The 20,963-nt window shown below is 37.4% G+C and overlaps 1 protein-coding gene across 1 annotated transcript in view; it reads right to left on the bottom strand.

The window, feature by feature from the left end:
• Positions 1 to 1,293: 1,293 nt before the first annotated feature.
• Positions 1,294 to 20,963, bottom strand: part of LOC120412807 (CD63 antigen) — an 85,040-nt gene continuing 65,370 nt past the window's right edge. The window contains exons 2-6 of the mRNA XM_039573408.2: positions 19,003 to 19,119; positions 4,048 to 4,120; positions 3,699 to 3,814; positions 1,703 to 2,089; positions 1,294 to 1,642 (exon numbers count right to left, since the gene is read on the bottom strand). Coding sequence (XP_039429342.1) covers positions 1,577 to 1,642; positions 1,703 to 2,089; positions 3,699 to 3,814; positions 4,048 to 4,120; positions 19,003 to 19,065 — 705 coding nt within the window. The 5' untranslated portion in view covers positions 19,066 to 19,119 and the 3' untranslated portion in view covers positions 1,294 to 1,576. The remainder of the gene's footprint in view (positions 1,643 to 1,702; positions 2,090 to 3,698; positions 3,815 to 4,047; positions 4,121 to 19,002; positions 19,120 to 20,963) is intronic.

Genomic DNA, 20,963 nt, shown 5'->3' with positions numbered 1-20,963 from the left:
AGGGGAAGTACGCACATGCATTTTCTTCCCCCTTTCTTTCGAATGATCATCTGTGGAAAATATTTTCAATTATGAATGAAGAATGTATTTTGAGATGTCTTTTTACGGATTATAACTGTAGTTCAATACATTGGTAGATATTTCTCTTGATTATTGATGTCACGAAAATGAATGTGAATTTACAGTCCAGGGGTTTGTTTAGGTGGTTCCGGGGTTGTCTTTTCATTTATTTTTTTCCTTATCGCTGAGATCTGGTTTTGCAGGCTGTGTGTGACTCTTGTGCCTCGTGTCCTCATCGCGATCATGTCAATAAGTTTGTGGGTTTACAAATGAGTGCGCGTGGTGCTGTTGCGAACACTTGCTATGTGTGATTTTGTGTGGACGATGATGGCTTTATGGTATCGGCTGCACTTTTAGGTGGAATGATGATAAGCTTTTGGGGATGTAACACACGAGATTTGGAATCTTATTGTTCTGAACCGTTCGTTGAACGTTTGCTTGTTTTCATTTCGGTGCCCCTTTCGGTAAATAATGTTTTTCTCGAGCGAGAATTCTCACAATTTTTATGGATGGAATAGAAATGTATTTTTTTTTGTTGAAATTATTATTAAATTTCAAAGCAATCTTAAAACTAATCGCACTGAACGAATGAAACGAGATTCGCATGATATTTCGATCCTCAACTCAAAAGCTTCAAACGGGCGGTGAGAGAACATGACTTTACGCTCTAAAAGCTTGCTACATGTAAGGTGCACGGTTCAAAAGAGCGAATTCCTGGGGCCACTTTACTTACATCTAAAAACTGCGACTTTTTTGTAATATTTATTTTCTTGACGCCTGCCTGCGCGCGCGTTCGTTTGATTTTGATCAATTTGTTTTCAATCTATAATGATTTTACTTTTTTCACGAGGAAATCTCCTCATACAGGTATGATTTTCATAACTTTTCCTCTCAAATATGCAATTTTAAACGAGATTTTTGGGTGATTTTTCGCCCCCTTTCTAAGTGCACTGAGAACGGCACGTCTTATCTACAAACTACAAATATTATTGTGTGAGTGATTTTGACTGTTTCTCGTAAATGTGCAGACAAAATTGTCCAAGCTTTTTTAGTTTTGTTCTTTACAGTTTAATATTGGCAAAATAATTTGAGTGGGTGTTTGGTCTCTGATGTCCCTCTTTTTTATAAGGGGATTTATTTTTATTTCCAGTCTCTTATACATATTAGCTAGAATGCAAAATTGAGTGGGGATTTGACAGTACTAGATTTGGGTTTCTGATTTTTGAGGGGGGGTTTTGTCGATAAATTCGATTCCAGTCACGTTAAATAGCAATCTTGATGAGATTTTCACTTTCTGTGCACGGAGGCCAAACAAATATCCACTCCTAAGACGATGCTTATCCCTTTCCGGTTTCTATTGTACCTTTTTTCAAGACTTTCATTAAGCTGGTTCTACAAAGAAATTCTAAACTTTACTCGCTGCAGTAAATCGATATGGCTTCCTCTATAATTCTTAGCCAAAGATGTTCTCTCACGCTTCCTGATGAATCTTCGCGCCGTCGTCGTCGCACTCAATTTAGACGGTCTCGTACTGTCGTCGGAAGGATCCGTACAGGCAGCAAGCCAACAGGACGGCCACAAGCTAAAATCGAAACAAATGTTAAAACATTCCAATAACTCACAATCTCAATAAATCACTCACCTGAACGGCCGCCAATCCAACTCCAATCCCGGCCAGAATCAGCGACTTGGAGCCCAAAAACGCAGACAGCTTCGGGAAGCAACCCTCCGGGTCGGCGTGCTTCCGGGTGCACTTGTTCGTCCCGATCGGCAGCTCGTGGCAGCACGACTTGGGCACGGTGTCGTTCTTGAAGATCGGCTCCCAGTCCTTGGGCCCGTTCACGCCGCAGCACTTCATCTCCGACTGGACCAGGTTCCAGGCCTCCTGCGCCGGCAGACTGTTGGAGTAGTTGTCCAGCGTTTCGTTGAAGCCCTTCTCCAGCACGCCGCTCAGCTCCTCGTGCTTGTAGTAGCCGGCGACGCCGATTCCGATCTCCGCCAGGAAGACCAGCCCGAGAAAGACGGAGAACTGAAGCGAGAAGACATACGTTAAATTTTCAGTAACATTGAAGTCAGTAAATTAACCCATATTTTTGATTTGATATTTTTTGTCTAGTTAATTTACCAAAAACATTACAATGGGCTTGAGTAGATTCTCGATAAAAATGAGCTTTGGCTTTGATTATGACGAAATTGAATTCCTGAAATATTTCCAGGTGTAATAAGTTTCGCTACAAAAAGAATATTAGGGGAAATATGCCCATTTTAAGCCTAATAAGCGGTCGTGTTTGAATGGTGCTGGATAATCTGGATTGTTCCTTGAAATTCACTTAAACCAAATACACTAACGAGTAGAGCAACTTTTTGTGAACATTTCTGTTTATTTTCACTTTTACATTTTCAAATTTTTTTTCTTCCAGCGCTCTTATGGATCTGCTTAGTGCTGCCAAAATTGATGAAATTTTAAGCGAACATTCACGAAAAGTAGCATTTATAGCGAAAGTTTCCTGGCAGCACTTGCTCACTCCAACATGCGATGCACCAGCATATTGGTGGTGTTGGTGGCCACCCTTTGTTCTTTACTTGCCTTCGCTCCTCGCTCGGTTTTCTTCAGCCTTCGATTGGAATGGGTATTCAAAATTCAAACGTCAGAAGACTTAGCGCGTTTGTTTTTTTGATGGTGCTTGCTAATTATTTACATTTTTCGGGATTATTTTTCAAGTGAGTGACTAACTAATGTGCAAAAGAACATGTTGCCGGTAGTTGGAAGCAATTTTATATCTTAAGCGCTTTGAAATCGTTAGCGCAAGTGAAAAGATATTGATGGCGACTTTCGTTAAGCAGTTAACCTCTGATCTTGCGTGTGGATGTGTGTGCCACCAAAATGATGAGAAATGGTCTCGCAAAATAGAAATTATGATCAAAAGTGCCTTTTTGGCCAGTAAATGGCATAAATTTGCGTGCTTACTCGAGGCGGTGCTGTTGCTGGTAAGTTTATAGCCTAAATAGTATTTTTGGAGCTTTAATCGAGCATCAAACTCTCTATATGACGAAGATAGGTGTTTGATTAGAAAGGGTATATTTCCCTTACACTGTCTGTAAATTTCCCAGCTCCAAATATTTGTCAGAGTTGACTTTCGTCAAAAGGTGATCAATTCGCTTCCTTGTTCACGTTCCTTCCAAATTAAATTTTTCGTCAGCAAAAAAACCAAACCAAAATTCTTACGCATCCGTCCCGTCCCCTGGCACGAAAAGGTAAAAAATTCCGTTGCGAAAGTATAACAAATCTCAATTCCACCAGCACCCAAGAGAGCACCGAAACCATGCTGCCAAATTAAATTCTGTACTTTCACGGGCGATTCGCCGCTGACCCGACCAGCACGTCACTTCAATTTCACAACCCGCAAGCCATACGTGTCGCTGCCAGCTGGAAATTGGCCCCAGATCGAAACCCCGAAATAGAAGTCAATTATAAAGCCATAGCACGGTCAATTGAGTTGGATGCTTTCGATTTAGGGGAAGTAACAAACTGGAAGGGTCTAGAAGAAGCTTGAAATTGCTCGATTGCTTTAAGTTTGTCAGTAAATCTTATTTTTGTAACAGTTTGATAATTTATAAACAAACAATACCCGACTTACCGTGATGATCATGCAGGGACTCTCCTTGGCCGCGCCACAGCATCCGAAGCAGGCGACCACAAAGATGACGGATCCAATCACGATTAGCACTATCGGCGCTGTCCAGAAGCTTTCACCTGTGTTTGTGATGAGAGCGTGCGTGGGTGGTCGGATGGCAGCATCACATATCACAACAGATCACGTGTGATTCATTCGAGGGTGGGGGAAAAAATCAAACAAGAAAAGCAGATTAATGAAAATTGATATCGTCAGCCGCCATGCAAATAGGAGAAAAAGGTCGGACGAGAAAAACAGCTCAGCTCGAATCGAAACACACAACACACACATCATACATCAAAAGTCATCTTACCGAGGAAATTGGAGTAGTGATGGTACGATGACTGGATGATGGCACCGGTCACGATGACAACCAATCCGGTGACCTGAAATGAAGAGAAGAGAAAAGTGATATTAAATTTGAGTGCAATTAGGGTTATCCTTCCATTCTCGGGATAGGTAGTTAGCCAAAGGTCGTTTCAGCTATTACAAACATTTTTTCGATAATTTTAGATGGCCTCCCTTCCGATCGATTCTTTTAAAATTCAGTATAGAGTTACATTTGGAAAAACTATCTTATTATGAGCAATTCTCTACGAAATCGGTCTTTTTCTTTTTCTTTTATTTTTCTATTCTGAGCAATTCCAGCTCAAATCAGGAATTTTTCTGGTACTTTTGTACCCGACCCTCTCCGATTTCAATGAAACTTTGTAGACATGTTATTCTAGACCTTTATAAGCCATTTTTGTGCATATGGAGCCAATAGTACTCGAAAACAACATTTGAGAAGGGTGTAAGGTATTTAAATATGTTTGTATTTTGCAATTTAAAAGTTACTGTATCTCGAAGCCGTTGCGTCATATCAAAAATTAGTCAAAAACAAACTTGTAGGAAATTGGACGAACTTTCTGAAAAAAATACACTGAAACAAAAATACACGCCACTTATATGAGATTTTTAGATTGTTTTGTCTAAAACTTAAATTTAAAGGTGACGTCACGATTTTTTTTCGTTCAAAATTTTTGAGGAAATAGCCTAAGACGTTACCAAAAGACTGACGAAAAATGCAGGATGATATGTCTCTCCTAAAAAAATACAAAAATCATTTACTAAAACTGTTTTTTTTTTTGAAAAGTGGTCTAAACGTCGAAATTTTCAAAAACCGGTAGTGGGAATCGATTTCCCAGACAATTTTACATAAAAGTCTCTGTATTGACCATTGTCCTATGTCCAATTCTTGGGAAGATACAGCGGTTTTAAAAATAAAAAAGTTGAAATAATGTTTTTTTTTTGTGGTTTTTGGCAATTTCTATATGACAGACTTGGTTTTTCAGTCTCGTAAATATTTTTACCGGAAAGCTCGTCCAATTTCCCATGAGTTTGTCTTTGACAGCATATCAATTGGATGTAAGGGCTTACAGATATAAGCTTAATTTCGATGCTCGCATTTTTTTTCGATGTAAAATCAAATTTGCAATCAAAAAGTACTTTAGTGAAATGTTGATAAAGTGCTCCGTTTTCAAGTTAAAGCCATTTTTAAATAACTTTTTTTGAAAATAGTCGCAGTTTTCATTTTTTAAATTAGGGGCCCATGTTTGCCCACTTTTGAAAAAAAATAGTTTTGATAAGCTGAGAAAATTCTCTATCCAAATTTTTAAGCGAAGATGGCGTTCGAATGGTGAACCCCCGAAATGTCAAATTCACGAAGTGGTACCAACATTACGAAACAAGTGTGACACGGCATGACAGCCATATTTTTTTTTCTTATGTTGGTGCTACTGCGCGATTTTGACATTTCGGGCGTTCACCATTCGAACGCCATCTTCGCTTAAAAACCTGGATATTTTGCTTTTTTAAATTTTGTTGATACAAACCTTAGTTGCTGAGATATTGCTATACAAAGATTTAAAAACAGGAAAATTGATGACTAACATTTCAAAAGGGCCAAACATTCAATATTACGCCCTTTTGAAATGTTAGACTTGATTAAATTTTTTAAAAAATATTGTGAATATTGTGCACTAATGTTAAAAATTGGATAACTGCGACTATTTAAAAAAAATACCTGAAAATGGCTATAACTTCAAAACGGTGCACTTGATCTAAATATCAATAGAGTACTTTTTGATTGCAAATTCGATTTTAAATACATTGAAAAATGAAGTTGAATGTTTTTGATGTTTTTGCGACCAACATTTTGATTTTTTGAAAAAATCAGTATTGATTCAAAAATTCATAACTCGGTCCAAGATTTTTTGCCTATTATGGAAATTTCTGAAAAGTTGGTATTTGATGTCCGTTAAAACACATCAGGAAATAAAAAAATAGTGTTTTTTTTTTGATAATTAAGTTTTAATGACATAAAGTGAAACTAAAAATCACCAAAAGAATTTTTACCGTGTATAATTTTTTTTCAGTGTAGTCCTACAATTTTGATCAAAAAATTCCAACAAAAGATACAGATTTTTGTTTTTTTGTAGGACAGCTTCCAAATTTGGATGGAAAATTATATGGACAAACTAATGATGCAAAATGACATCTTTGGGTATACATAAATACAAAATATAGTTTTGAGTGCACAATATTTAGACATTTTTGGCTTCAATTATGTCATTTTCAGCTTTTTTAAACATATTTAATTTTTTTTTTATCAGTCAAACTAAGAACATACTATTTTATTTTGAAAAGGCAAATAAGCAAAATAGTTCCAGCTATATCCCTACCATTCTCCTTTCTCTAACTAAGAACAAATCCAGCAAAATCCCTCCCACCCAAGAGCTCCACCAAACAAAGTGAAAATCACGTTCTCTGGCAGCAGAATCAGTGCGGCGGCATGGCATCCTCTGCAACAGGACACCACATAAACTCCCGACTGGCAGATCATATTTCATGACCACAATCATTATCAACTTCGCCACAAGGATTGCTCGCTTAGGAGGGCGCGCACGAACGTCGAACCTTCCGGGGCTTGCCAGGGTGTCATTTCTATAGAAACAGGAAGAAGGAGACGACGACGACTCTCCGGCAGATCGTTGGGAGATTGAAAACAAAAATAGCAAAAAAAAAAAAAGTAAAAGAAAACAACCGCCATTATGGGCGGTAATGTGCACCTTCACATAAATAACAGTACGTTATGGGGGCGCGAGAGGTGAGAGGGGAGGGGGCAAAACAAATCCTGAAAGGATACAGATTCTGGCCCGGAAGAGCCAACTGCCAAGCACACACACACTGAGCGCACAAGAGCGGATGTTGACCGGACGAAAATGTTTGGACGAAGCATTTAGCTTCCGGACGAGTTGCCGCTGGTGGGCGGAGGATTTTTCGTTTATTTTATTATGCAAATAAGGACTAGATTTTATGTTGTTTTTGTTATGCTGTCTGAGCTCATTTTTGAAGCACAATATGCGCAAAATCATATCGTTCCGTTTTAATTGAAAATGTGTGAAACTGCTGATGCTGCAGCAACTATGTCACTGTCGTGTTGTCGTGGCGAAAAAGGACAAAAAATTCATCAAGTGCACCACTTTTGTAGGTTTTTGTTTGTTCTTTTATTAGAAAGTCTTTAGGCTGGTACAAATTTTATTTAAAGTTTTGTCTCCCCCCGAAAATTCAGGGGGCAAAAAAATATATTTTCAAAAAACTTCAAAATTTAAGTGCAACCAGCTGAAATCAATTTAAAATGCATTCTTCTGCATTTTTAATCATTTTTAGCATGTTTGGGTTGAGTTAAACATCTTTGGAATTTTCAAAAATTGTCAATTTTTATTATCGCAAAAAGTTTTTTTTTCGCTAAAATTTTTGTTAACGTCAAAACTTATTTTTTGGAAAACTAATCATTGCAAAACAACTGTACTAGTGTAAAATGCATTTTAAAACATTTTTTTTTTTTTTTTTCTTCACAACTTATTTTTATTAGGTCCTTTTAGGTGCTACGACCAGGTTAGGACCGAGGATCAAAAATACAACAAATAATAAATAATAAAAAAAAACGTAACTGAATCAGATGATCATTTTCTCGTGCCATGTGTCAGCAAGTGTGCGATCACGTCAATCTGTTCCTCGGGTGTCTTGCACTGCCTCAAGCGAACTCTGTATTCTCGGTAAATGGCCCACAGCTCCGACTCGCTGTACAGCATCCGTTCACCTTGTTGCTCCTTCGGGGTTGCACCGGCGTCGGCGCCAGTATTTCCTTGACTTCTTCCTGCGGGACGAGGATGTTTCTCTTCCGGTACCGCTCCAGGTAGCGGAGGAAAATCCGCCGCGGTAAACACAGCTCCTGCCGGAGTCTGTTTGTCCTTTTTCCATGCTGGCGACTTCGGCTTGGACGCCTGCTGCCTCGACTGGATGAACTGCGCACGTTTGGGACAGCTGCGGTCCAGACCCTCGTGAGATCCAGAGCAGTTGACACAACTCTTGGCTTCCGTTTCTTCAGCTTTGCACTTTTCTGTGCTGTGGGCACCCCCACAGCTGCTGCACCTGGGCTTGAGATGGCAGTTACTGGTTCCGTGACCGAACTGCAAGCAGTTCTTGCACTGGGTCACGTGCGGTTCTTTGTTCCGGTAGGCCACCCACCGGACGACGACTGGTCCCACTTTCTTTACCTTGCTACTCAACTCCTTCAGACTGGTGTGCCCCTTCGGGAAGAGCACGATGAAAGGCGTCTCATCGATGGCGGGAAGCTGCTGCTTCCGCCTGATGGCGTGTACTGCCAAGACGTCCAGCTGATGTTCCGTCTTGAGCAGCTCCTTGATGTAATCCGGTTCCACGTTCGGGAGACCTCGCATTACTACCCGGTGCGGTCTCGCACTGCGCTTTCCGTGCGTGTAGAACTGCACCTTGTTCTTCGTCAGGTGGGCTTGCACCGTGTCGAAGTCGTCGCTCGAGAAGCACGTAATTTTTGTGCCGTACCGCGTCAGTTTGTGTTCCGGCTGGACATCACACGACGACATCACCTTCGCAAGGCGGGCGAAGCTCATTTCTTTCACCACCAGCGGCGGCTGCTTCTTCTCCCCGGCCGACTTGCCGGTTGCTGGTACCACGGGGATGGTTTTTTCTGCTGCTGGGTTCGCATTGTTGTTGTTGTTGCTCTCCTCCGCTAGCGGGCTGAACTTGTTGTTGCTGAGCAGTTTCTCCACATCGCCGTCGTTGCCGCCGTCGTTGCCGCCATCGCCGACGTTGATCTCCTCCTTAGCCTTCCTGCGGCGAACCTTGACCACGGGACGAAATTCTCCCCCGTCCTCTCCTCCTCCTTCGGAGTCTTCCACCTCCATGCTCGTCGCCGCCTGCGTCTTGGGTTGAAACCCGTCCGGTTTCTCCCACACACTTTTCCTCAAGGCCGCGTTCCAGTAGAACGTCCTTCCATTCTCAGCCCTGTGCTCCGTCCACTCACTCTCCACCGTCGCGGCCGCCGCCATGGCCGTCGGCGAAAGTTAACAAAACACCGTCAAAAACGCGCTAAGCTAGCTCGAAAGACGACCAAACCCAACGAAAGTTGAACAGGGATTGGTTTTAAAACATTTTTTCCATGCAAATATTGAAACTATGGCTTTTTATTTCAATATTTATATTTTTTTATTTTTTTGCCCCCCCTCCCCCCCCCCCCTCGACCCCGGCCAGAGCCAAGGGACAAAAACTTTTAAAAATATTTGCATCGGCCTAAGCGCCATTCCACAAATGACTTAGAATTTTGAAGAATAATGGGCCAGCATTGTTCCAATACTTTATGATCGGCGTAAAAAAAGCTACTTATTGAACCACTTAACAATCTGTCGCGTGTCGGATGAAATAGCTTCATGGGCGGTAGGTTAAAAAAAAACTACGTCTTATGATCAAACATTGATGATTTGGATGTTATTGTTGAGAATTTAAAGGGGAAAAAATTTAAAAAAATAAAAGCTGCTGTAACTTCCTGATTTTTAAATTTACATTTTCAAATCTTTTCTAACATTATTTGCCGTCACAATTTTTAACTTGCAAAAATATTAATCAGCTAACTGTTAAAAAATTAAATAAAATTGAATTGAATTTACATGTACATCGATAAAAAGACGATTAATCTGATAAGGGTAATTCTCTACCAACTCACACGATATCGGGAAAAATTGCCCCGACCCCTCTTCGAATCCGAGGTCCGTTTTTTTTATATCTCGTGACGGAGGGGCGGTACAACCCCTTTCATTTTTGAACATGTGAAAAAAGAGGTGTTTTTCATAATTTGCAGCCTGAAACGGTGATGAGATAGAAATTTGGTGTCAAAGGGACTTTTATGTTAAATTAGACGCCCGATTTGATGCCATACTCAGAATTCCGAAAAAAAACGTATTTTTTATCGAAAAAAAACACTAAAAAAGTTTTAAAAACTCTGCCATTTTCCGTTACTCATGTACTTTTCGAATCTACATTGAGAAGGGTCACTTTCTCATTTGGAACAAAATTTGTCATTTTAAAATTTCGTGTTTTTTCTTACTTTGCAGGGTTATTTTTTAGAGTGTAACAATTTTCTACAAAATTTTAGAGCAGACAATTACAAAAATTTTGATATATAAACATTAGGGGTTTGCTTATAAACATCACGAGTTATCGCGATTCTACGAAAAAAAAGTTTTGAAAATGTTACATTTTGCGTTTCTCTTTGTTTCATCGTCCATTCTAAACTGTTTTTCGTAAATCGCGATAACTTGTGATGTTTATAAGCAAACCCCTGATGTTTATATATCAAAAATTTTTAATTGTCTGCTCTACAACTTTGTAGAACATTGTTACACTCTAAAAAATAACCCGACAAAGTTAGAAAAACACGAAATTTTAAAATGAATATTTTGTTCTATATGAAAAAATAACCCTTCTGGGTCAATGTAGATTCGAAAAGACATGTTCCAAAATTTGTTACAGTAAAGTAACGGAAAATGGCAGAGTTTAAAAAAAATTAAGTGTTACGTTACGTTTTTTTGGAATTCTGAGTACACCATCAAATCGGGCGTCTAATTTTACATAAAAGTCCCTTTGACGCCAAATTTCTATCTCATCACCATTTCAGGCTGCAAATTATTGAAAAACACCTCTTTTTTCGCATGTTCAAAAATGGAAGGGGTCGTACCGCCCCTCCGTCACGAGATATCAAAAAACGGACCTCGGATTCATGATCAGGGACAAAAGTTACCCCTTAGGACAAAGTTTCACGCAAATCGAAGAGCGGTCGGGGCAACTGCTGTGTGAGTTGGAGGAGAATTACCCATCACTTTTTTTTCATTATAATGCAAAAAATAAATTGACAAGACAACCATTTTTTGGTCTATGGTCCCCTTGAAACAAGCTGTAAAGTAGGACCTTTTCTGTCAAGAATTGCTGGGAAGTTAATTTCTTAAAATTGATTTAAAAATTCATTTTTAAATTCTTTGCTGACGTGGTGAACAATAATATCACAAATTTAAGCTTGATTTTAGGACCCAATTGGCGTAATATAATTCGTAATATTTTCTTACGTATATGAATATTGTTTTCAAAATTAAAAGTTTTCAAAATGTTATTGTTATACCGAAAAGAAAAGGAAATTCCTTAATTTTAAAATACAGCAAATAAACCCAAGCCAGAATGAAATTCAAAATAATAATTAAAAAAAACCACATGAGTCAAGATATCACAACATTGCCATCCATAGCCCAGAGCAACAGCCACACTACTGACAGCCAGGAGCAACTTATGGGAAAGTTCATTTTAAAGGGCATGGCAATTAATCAATAATTCATAGCGTTTCAGTTTTTTGCTCCTTGCATGGTCATGGAAAACGCACGGCGCGTTGGCTCTGCTGCAGGATGCACCACACGGTTATATGCTGGGGATGCTGCTGCACACGAGCGAAGGATATTTGCTAGATTGCAGATTGAACCGGGTGGATAAAAAGGCCGAGCTTCCTAGGCGAGATCAGGTGGGATTTTATGGAAAACTCGTTGAACTATGGAAACCTTGAGTAACTTTAAATTAACTTTAAAGTGGTTTAATGAAATATTACAAAACTATCTCAAAAATATAAAATTATCTAACATAACTCTCACTAAATCATTAAATCAACAGCTTCAATTCAAGTGGGAACCATTAGCGCGATTGTATTGCCCCAAACATCAGGCGTACCGCAGTGCCGCAGTAAGCCCGACTAAGCTCGACTGATAAGCCTTAGTTCATATTTACACATCACGACAACACACTATCGGAGGGGATTTCCACCAGCGAACCGTGGGTGGTTGGTTTGAGACAAAACACGAGCGCGCGGGGGCGTTGGGACAAATTAATCATCTCTCCACGATGCTATGCTTAACTTCGTGCAATTGAACTAGAGGAAAGCTTTGGATGAATATTTAATGAGTCAGGTTCAGGAAATGGTTGTGGTCAGACGTTTAATCAATGTTGCTCAAAGAGAATTTAAGTAGTTCGAGAACCTGTATTTGTTCAGTTCAACAATAAATTTTGTTTGTAATTTGACTGTATGGCGGTGAGGTCAGAAATTGATTTGTAAATAATCAAGCTGAACTCTCTCTAAACAGTCGGCTTTAATTGTTCGTAAAGTGTTTACTTCACGCCAATATAGCATAACCTAACATAACACACTCTCTGGTCGATTAAAGTGCGGCACTCTGGTAGAGTAAACACATGAATCGTTTTCTCAGAAAAGCAACAAGTAGCTGGTCGTTGATGCTTGTAGCAAGAACATTTTTCTAGCGCTCCAATTCAACCATCTTCTGAATTGAACTCTCTGTTTTCAAACGGCGGATTTCACAACCCGCTGCCAAATGCCATTAGAAGAAATGAGCAATTCTCTGTGAATTTGGTAAATTATAATTTTGTTTTATTTTATGAATTGGTTCAACAACTTTTCAGCCTAAATTGAAATTTAGGTCAAAGGCAATACGATTTTTTTTCGAAATTTCTAAAGTTGTCTTTGCTTGCTTTTCACCGAAGTCGCAGAGAATTACTCCATTGCGAATTTCGCTTTTTGGTGAGCAGCAAAATTTAAAGCCCCGATCATCGCTGTAAAACTGTTGAATTTCCGGGCACATATGGTCCACTACCAAGTGGATAAGGAAACTTTGCGAACGAGTAAATCCCGGCCGCGGTTTGGGCTGTGATTAAGACGTTCGAGGTTGGGAGGTTGCTCACGTGTTACTTTTTTGGACGAGGGTCGCTGTCGGAAATTTGGCCAGCTGGAAAGTTTATTTGGCAGATTTGCCGGATTTGCACTCAAAGTTAGGCTGGAAAGGGTTTGCAAGTCTTTTAGACACTTTTACTGATAAAGACTGAGTTTAGTATAAGTTTTGGATTTGAAATTTTTAAATATTCATACCATTCGAAATAAAATGACACTTTTTTCAGAAAAAGAGCTCGAGAGCAAACCGATTACGTTTCAGCTTTGGAAAGCTTCTAGCAATCAATTATTTCCAGCATTTAAATTTCAAAGTGCGTCTCTGCCAGTTCATTAATCACCAAGCCTATCATGAGATAATCGTTCTGAGCAGCAATTTGGAGATAATTATTTTAATTGATTAAAACGCAACGCGTGCAGGTGGCGCTGATATTAAAATAAATTGAGCTTCTATTTATGCTGCTTTGGAACGTTTTATTTTTAACTATTGAAAAAGTCATAAAAGAGAGGGGAGACGGGAGTTGAATTCGTAGGTTTTCAAATTATTGTTCCAATATTTTTAAATTGGTAATAATTATTTACCTTTGATTCCCATCAAAAGTGTGCTAATTTGGACTTTGAAAGTAAGTCGGTCAAAATAGTTTTTGAGAACATAAAATTTGCATTTCAATTTAAATTTTCCATTTCAATTATATTTGTTTGTTTTTAAGAACGCATAATTATTCTCTAGCATCCACAATGTGGAAAAGTATTACTTTTCAAAACAAGTGCTGAAAAGTTCAACTTTTTATTATCCGTTTCAGTGCTGAAAAGTTCAACTTTTCATTATCCGTTTCAGTGCTGAAAAGTTCAACTTTTCATTATCCGTTTCAGTGCTGAAAAGTTGAAAGTATCAACAATTGTTTTGAAAAGTGTTTCTATTCAATTCTGTTATTTTTGGTAAAGAAAAAGTGAGTAGTTTCAACACGGAATTTCAAAACGAGTATTTTAAAGGTTATTTAGTCCTTCAATGTTTTGAAATCAACTCCTTAGCAAATCTAGAAGTTTTTTTTATTTTTTCTTCTCTTGCCCAATCCATTGTTAGAATATCCAATTAAATCAAAATGAATTCTAGTTCAAATCATAGTTGAAAAGAACTCCAAAACTCTATTAGGTTATAAGAAATACGGAATTGTAAATTAATTATTTACTAATAAAATAAATTGAATTGAATTGAATTGAAATCAACTCACTTTTAGGTAATCTTGTAACAAACCCTTATGTTGACAGAATCGTAATTATTCCGATAATTTATCAACATTTTCCCTTCGAGTTTTTCCCTGAAATCAGAGATTGACACTTTTTTTTTGCAATTAACGGGAACTGTTATTACCTCGTACAAGCCCATTTTTCCTCTCTCAATCAATGTTGAAATCCAGTGGTGCATGAATTCGATCCCGAGCCAGCGGCAGCGAGACGGCTTCCATCAATCATGCACTTCGTGGAATTGGTTTTTATTTTTTATTTTGTTCAGAGAGTGTTAAAGGGAAAAAAATTAATCTGTTTTTTTCGTGATTTATTTTTATTTCAGATTTTTGCAATTTGTTGTTCTATAAAAATGAAGCCAATAAATTAAAAAAAATATTACACAGTTCACACTTAGATTTTTTTTACCGAATTCAGTAAAGTTTACCGAATTTTCAACTGCTGAACAGTTCGGTAAACTGAAAATTACCGAATTCGGTGAAAATTTACCGAATTCGGTAATGCAGCTCATTATTGTTCATCGTACAACCGAAATTCGGTAAAATTTTGTTCATTTTGACAGATGGTTTACCGATCTAAACTTTACCGATTTTTCAACTACCGAATTCGGTAAAAAAATCTAAGTGTGTTTATAAACTTATAAAGAGCTCAAAAAGATTAAAAATTTAATCATATCGCACCTAATCTAGGGAGGATGTGTCAAACGAATTTAAAAATTCAATAAAAGTTGAGGCTAATCTTCCATTAAATCTAATTACATCCTGTGCTCGCGCTTGGTGATATAATTTCCTTCCTGACGATGGTGCCGCCGTCACCTAATTTGATTGCCAAGTGTTTTTCACGATAGCCAACGTTTTTGGTGCTGCTGGCCAGCACGGGCAGAGTCCAGACCAGGACGATTGGCAATTTAAATTCAGCCCTCTTCTTGCTGATGTTTTGTGGTTCCGGGAATCGGTATGGAGAGGATTATTGGAGATAAGTATTCTTTAAAAAGTTTAAAGCTTCAATTTTTTTAAAATGTTGAATATTTTTTAAAGTTTGTTCATAAATCATATAAAAAATCAAACTAAACAAAAACAAATAAAAAATTTTAAAGACTGATTAAATCGATTCCGATAGGCATTCTCATTTTCCTGGAAAATAGGCTCCCTTCGGCTTGAGTTCGTCTAAACCGCTTTGCCGCTTCTTTCTAATCTGCTGCGTGGGATGGCGTAAAACGATAAGCTTATACACAGGCGGCTTAACGAGATCGTCGAACACGGAAATGAACAATTATTGATATTTCAATCAAGATGTCACAAACCTCAAAATAAATTTTGATTTTAAAATTTTATTTTAGGTCAATATTAAGCTACTTTAAGAAAACATCATGAATTTCAAATTTTGGTCGATTCCATGACCATTAATTTTTTGAATAAACAAATCTAAAATCCGCCCCGGAAAAAAAACAAAACCAAAGGCGATTTTGAAGAAAACAGGACTAGCTCACACAAGTGGCCTCTTCTTGGAGCAGCCAGTGATGGTCCGTCTGTTACGGCCAGATTCAACACCCACCATTCCCCTTCCCCCACCGTCGGTCGCCTCTCCAATAATCCCTGGACCGTGCGTCCATTGAAGACTTCCAACTCACAAACGATAAACGGTAAAATGAACTGGAAGCTGCCCACTTTGCCACCCCGTGCCAAAACGTCGTCGTTGTCCGAGTCGCACCCAATTTTTCGTGCTCGAGTGATTTTTCGTGCCTCCTGGCAGGACAGATTTGACTTTCGGAAGTTGGCAGGAGTAGCGAAGAGGAGGGGTGATGGACCACAGTTTGGCCACAATCAGCCATATTGAAGAGATGTGAAAAGGGCATTCGGCGATGGTGGGTGGGAGGAAAATTGAACAACAACGCAACAATGGAAAGGTTACAAAATAAAATGTTTTTCACTCCCGGTTCGTTGGCTTAATTCGAGTGTCTTTTGGGGTGTCACTTTGGCTGGGCGTTTGAAAACATCGGTCACTTAGGGCAGACATTTGTATATTATAAGAGTTTAAAAACTTAATCTGGATTTTAAATTTATGGTACAGAAGATAAATTTGCAAGCCCAGTAAACTTAAGTTTTAAGTAGTTTTTTTTTTCCTTTTAAAACACAGTATTTTTTTTTTTTTTTTTTTGGGAGGCGTAATATCAAATATCTTTTTTAAGTATTCATTCAAAAATTCAGCCAGATTGATCCCAGAAAAAAAAACGCATTGCAAGTTTGACAGACCGCTTTGTCCATGGCAAATTTTTAAATCTAAATCTTCAGTAGCTTAATTGAACTTTTTTTTAAATGAAAAAATGAACCATTTACAATTTACAGTTAAGTTAGGCGTCATCCATAAAGTATGTCACGCTCTAGGGGGAGGGGGGGGGGAGGAGGGGTCTGAGCAAGTGTGACATTACATGCTATAAGTATAGGAAAAGCGTGACAAAGGGGGGAGGGGAGTAAATTTTGGCTGATTCGTGACGTACTTTATGGGTGAAGCCTTAAATAATTAAAAAAAAAATTAGATAATGTTTGCATTCAAAGCTTCTTCACACAAATTTTGGGGCTTTTCACAGAAAAGTGCTATAAAACATTCGAAAATCTCCATCTTGAGATTATCTAATCGATTTTATGTTTTCGGTAAAGTTGAAGTTTTTGTTTAGGACTATTAAAAAAAATTAACTTTAAAAAAAAAATCAATTTTTAAAATAATTTTGTATCACAAAAACTCGATTTTGACACACTTGACCATCTTGGATTTTTGGTATGACATTTTGTTTCAGGCCATGTCATGATTTTTTGAAAAATAATGTTTTTTTTAAGTATCGAAAATGCACACAAATAAATTCAAAAAATCGTTATAGATGAGCAATTCTCTAACAAACCCTGAAATGGATTTTATTTGTATTTTTTTATTTGGCTCAAACTTTGTGGGGGCCTTCCCTATTGTCATTTTGTGGCATTGGTTCACCCATACAAGTCTCCAAACAATTTTGGCAGCTGTCCATACAAAAATGGTAAGTAAATATTCGAAAATCTGTAACTTTTGAAGGAATTTTCTGATCAATTTGGTGTCTTCGGCAAAGTTGTAGGTATTGATGAGGACTGTTCAGAAAAATAGGTACACGGAAAAAAATCTTTCCGATTTTTTTTATAAACTTAAAAAAAACTCAATTCTCAAAATTGGTATTTTTTGATTTTCGAAATGTTTTGATATTTTTTAGCGGACTGAAACCAGCAACTATTTAGCAATAGAAATAAAGGTCAATGGTTTGTGCCAAGCTATGAATTTAAAAAAAAATGTGATATTCGAAATAATTCAAAATTTTAATTTTCAGTCGGATTTTTTGATAAAGTGCCTCGGTTTCATAATATAGCAATCGAAAATTTTATTTCAGTGCAATATTTGCAGTTTTCGATTTTTAAAAATAGTGACCATGAGTGAACATTTCTGAAAATATTTTATTTGAAAAGTTGAGAAAATTAGCTATAAAATTATCAAAGAGACATTGAAGATTGGAACTCTAGTTGATGAGATGCAGAGGCCTAAAGAAAAAGAAATAGGATAATTGAAATATTCTAAGTCTAACAACCCAAACAACCCTCCATTTTCTAATGCCGATTTCTCAGCAACTAATGGTCCGATTTTCAATGTTAAAAAACATTCGTAAAATTTTCCGATCTTTTCGAAAACGATATTTTTAAAAAAATTGAGGCAAGACTAACATTTGACACCAAAAATGAGTTTATCAAAGAGATAATTTTAATTCCTTGCAAGGCCATACTGTTTGAAATTTGGCAAAATTAAAAACAAAGTATTTGGAATAGAAATTTCCTACTTTTTTTACCTTCATTGAAACTGCCCTAAGCTCGGCTTATCATTAATTAGAAATTTGTACTTTATAAGGCATTTTGCAAATTAGAACTTTATAAGGCATTTTGTGTACATTAAACAAAATGCCTTATAAAGTTTAATATTTGCAAAGATGAAAAAAATATCTGTTGCGCCAATTCAGCTGAACCACAGCCACCCACGTCAAACAAAAAATGGCTTGTGCAACAGTCTCTCTTCCCTTTACTGCTGCTACTGATGAAAAATAAATACCACAAACTTCATCAGAGCGACAGATAGCTCAGTGCTGTCTGCTTCCGGTCGCCATACCGCAACAGAGCACAGTTTGCGAGTCCTTCCTGTTCGTTCACCCTTCCGGTAAACTTGAGTGCCATCAGCAAAACCCCAGATATGTTAACGTGTCACTTTTGATATTTTTGTTTTGCAAAAGATGAAATTCAATCAACTTATTTATGTTACTTATTTTCAGTAAATTCAAAATTATTTAAAATGATTGAAGGAAATAAAGGACATTTTTCAAAGTTTCAAAAAATTGCCAATACCCTTTAAGTAAAAAATAGTAAATAAGCTGTTTTTAAAAAAGTTTGCTGCAAAAAATATATAAATATATAATTGTCTCTGCTTCTGTGGTGGTAGCGGTGGTAGCCCTTGTGGTTCCGAAAAGAGAGAGAGAGGAAGTGACAGTTTCGCGCTAATAAATTGAATTAATTTAGTTTGCCGGTTTGTTGTTGTTTCATCCTTTTACCCAAACCTCGTCGTCTCCCGCCTTTCACTAGCAGCACGCTCTTTGAACTCCGCCCGCGCTAATAAGCAACTTCCGGGCGCGTCATGAAGCGTCACGGGTAAATTGGGCAAGTTTTGTGCAAAATTGGATCGCGCGCGCGAAATTGAGACGTCGTCAAAGTGCCTCGGCTCACGTAACCGGTGCCATCGAAAATCTTCCAGGTAAAAGCAACTTTGGCGCCCAAGTTTCGTTACACCTGAAGGTGAAGGTGTGTCGACGACAGCGACCTGCCAAAAACTTACCGCAAATAGGAAATTGAAGAAAAACACCAGATATCTGACACAGGCTACGCCCACCGAAGGCATTTTGGCGGTTTTTCTCGACGGGTCCTCGATACAAGAATTAAGGTGTTGAGTTCGCTGAAACGAGAGAAAGGGAGAATGAAAAGTTATATTAGCGTGTTCGGTTAAGGTGGTTTGATTTAATTTGCCGAAAAGTGGCAAACGCAAAGTTTATTCCATTATGGAGGGCTTGGAAAGTTTTCCCCCGAAGACTAACCTCGGAGTAACCGCAACGTAATCTGCTCGTAAACATTGGTTTTCTTGATGGGCATCAAAGCGTGATTATCTGATTAGATTGTGTGGGATTTAAACTTATCTTGATTGTTTAATCTGGTCGATCCTTGTCTTGAACCATTTCAATATTTAGAATATCAATTTAGAACAGTATTTGAATGTACTTGTAATAAATAATTAATTTGACAATGTTGGCTTACTGACAACATCATCATAAAATCATATAATGTTGAGGCTTGAATAGTTTTCGTAAAAAAAATCATCTTTAGTAAAAAAACCAAAAATTGAAAAACATGTGTACTTTTCAAATACGTAGTTAAAAAAAATTTAAGTCGTTTAAATAAGTTGATGGTAAATATTTTCCAAACTTTGAATAATGGAGTCAAACTATTAAAAAGCAACCGGTTCGTATAAACAGTAAAAATTGATAATACTTCATTTAAGAATGGTGACCGATGTTGAGTCATAAAAGTGTGAAATTTAAAATCAGGAACTGGAGAAATTTTGAAGGTTGGAGCAGATGGGAATCAAACCCAGAATCATCCATGAAAGTTAATTTAACATAAAATGAAATAGAAAAAAAAACATTCTTTAGAATTTATCAAAAAAATCTGATTTGGATTTTTGCATTAATTGTATTTTAATGTCTTTTTCATTTTAAAAAAAATATTGTCCATCTCTGAAAAAATATAATTGAAAAGCTGAAAAAATACTCTGCAATGTGCTTGCTTGTTGTTGAGATATGGCCTTGCAAAGAATGAATATTATCAGAATAAAAAATGACCCTCAATCTTGTTTCGATGAAATCTAAGAAACCATTGATCAGATTTTCACTGTTAAAAACATGTGTAAACTTCTTGAAATTTTTTTTTCAGATTTTAAAAATCATGGTTTGTTTTTCAAAAGGGTTTAGGCCGTTGCAAATATTTTTTAAAGTCATTTCGCCGAATGGACGTTTCGCCGAATTGAATAAAAATTAACTTTTTTGTACAATTTATGCTATTTGTTCGCTGCAGTGCCATCTTGTAATTCACTCATGCAAACTTGAGAAGGAGTGGCAAGATAATAATATAATAATTTAAAAAGTAAAGAACGTCTCAGGTTTCAAAGAATGCAAAAACTCACAGAAATAATACAAATAATTTGCTTAAAAAATGAAGAATGCAAAAACTATCAGAAATTTTTCTAAATGTTATGCTAAAAATCAAAAAAACTGCTCATGTTTGAAAGATTGCAAAACCTAACAAAAATTATAGAAATAATATGCTTAAAAAGCTAAATATACAGCAATTCCCCACGAAAACAGCATGGAAAAAAACAAAAGTGCTCGGATCGGGCTCAAAATTTTTCTGGGGGTTCCCTGGCCGAAATAATTAGACCCGTATTTTTTTGTTTGGCCATTAGGGTGACCTACGCCGTGTTAGGGTGGTCTGAAAAATGGCCATTTTCGTCGATTTTCGCAAAAACCACTTTTTTCGAAAAATCATAACTCCTCGCCATTTTAACCGATTTCAATTGTCTTATACGCAAATGAAAGGTGATAAGTTGGCCATTCAAAGAAAAATAGTAAGAAGTTTCAAAAATCTAGCCTAACATATGAAAAGGTCGAATGAAACTTTAAAATGCCGTTTTGACGGTGTCTGGACCAAAGAGCCTATGTCTGGAAATATTTTTATCGGAATCTCCGG

This window comes from Culex pipiens, chromosome 2 (genome assembly GCF_016801865.2).
Source record: "Culex pipiens pallens isolate TS chromosome 2, TS_CPP_V2, whole genome shotgun sequence".
Lineage (NCBI taxonomy): Eukaryota > Metazoa > Arthropoda > Insecta > Diptera > Culicidae > Culex > Culex pipiens.
Note: the sequence above shows the minus strand (reverse complement) of the source record. Positions and strands in the feature narration are given on the sequence as shown.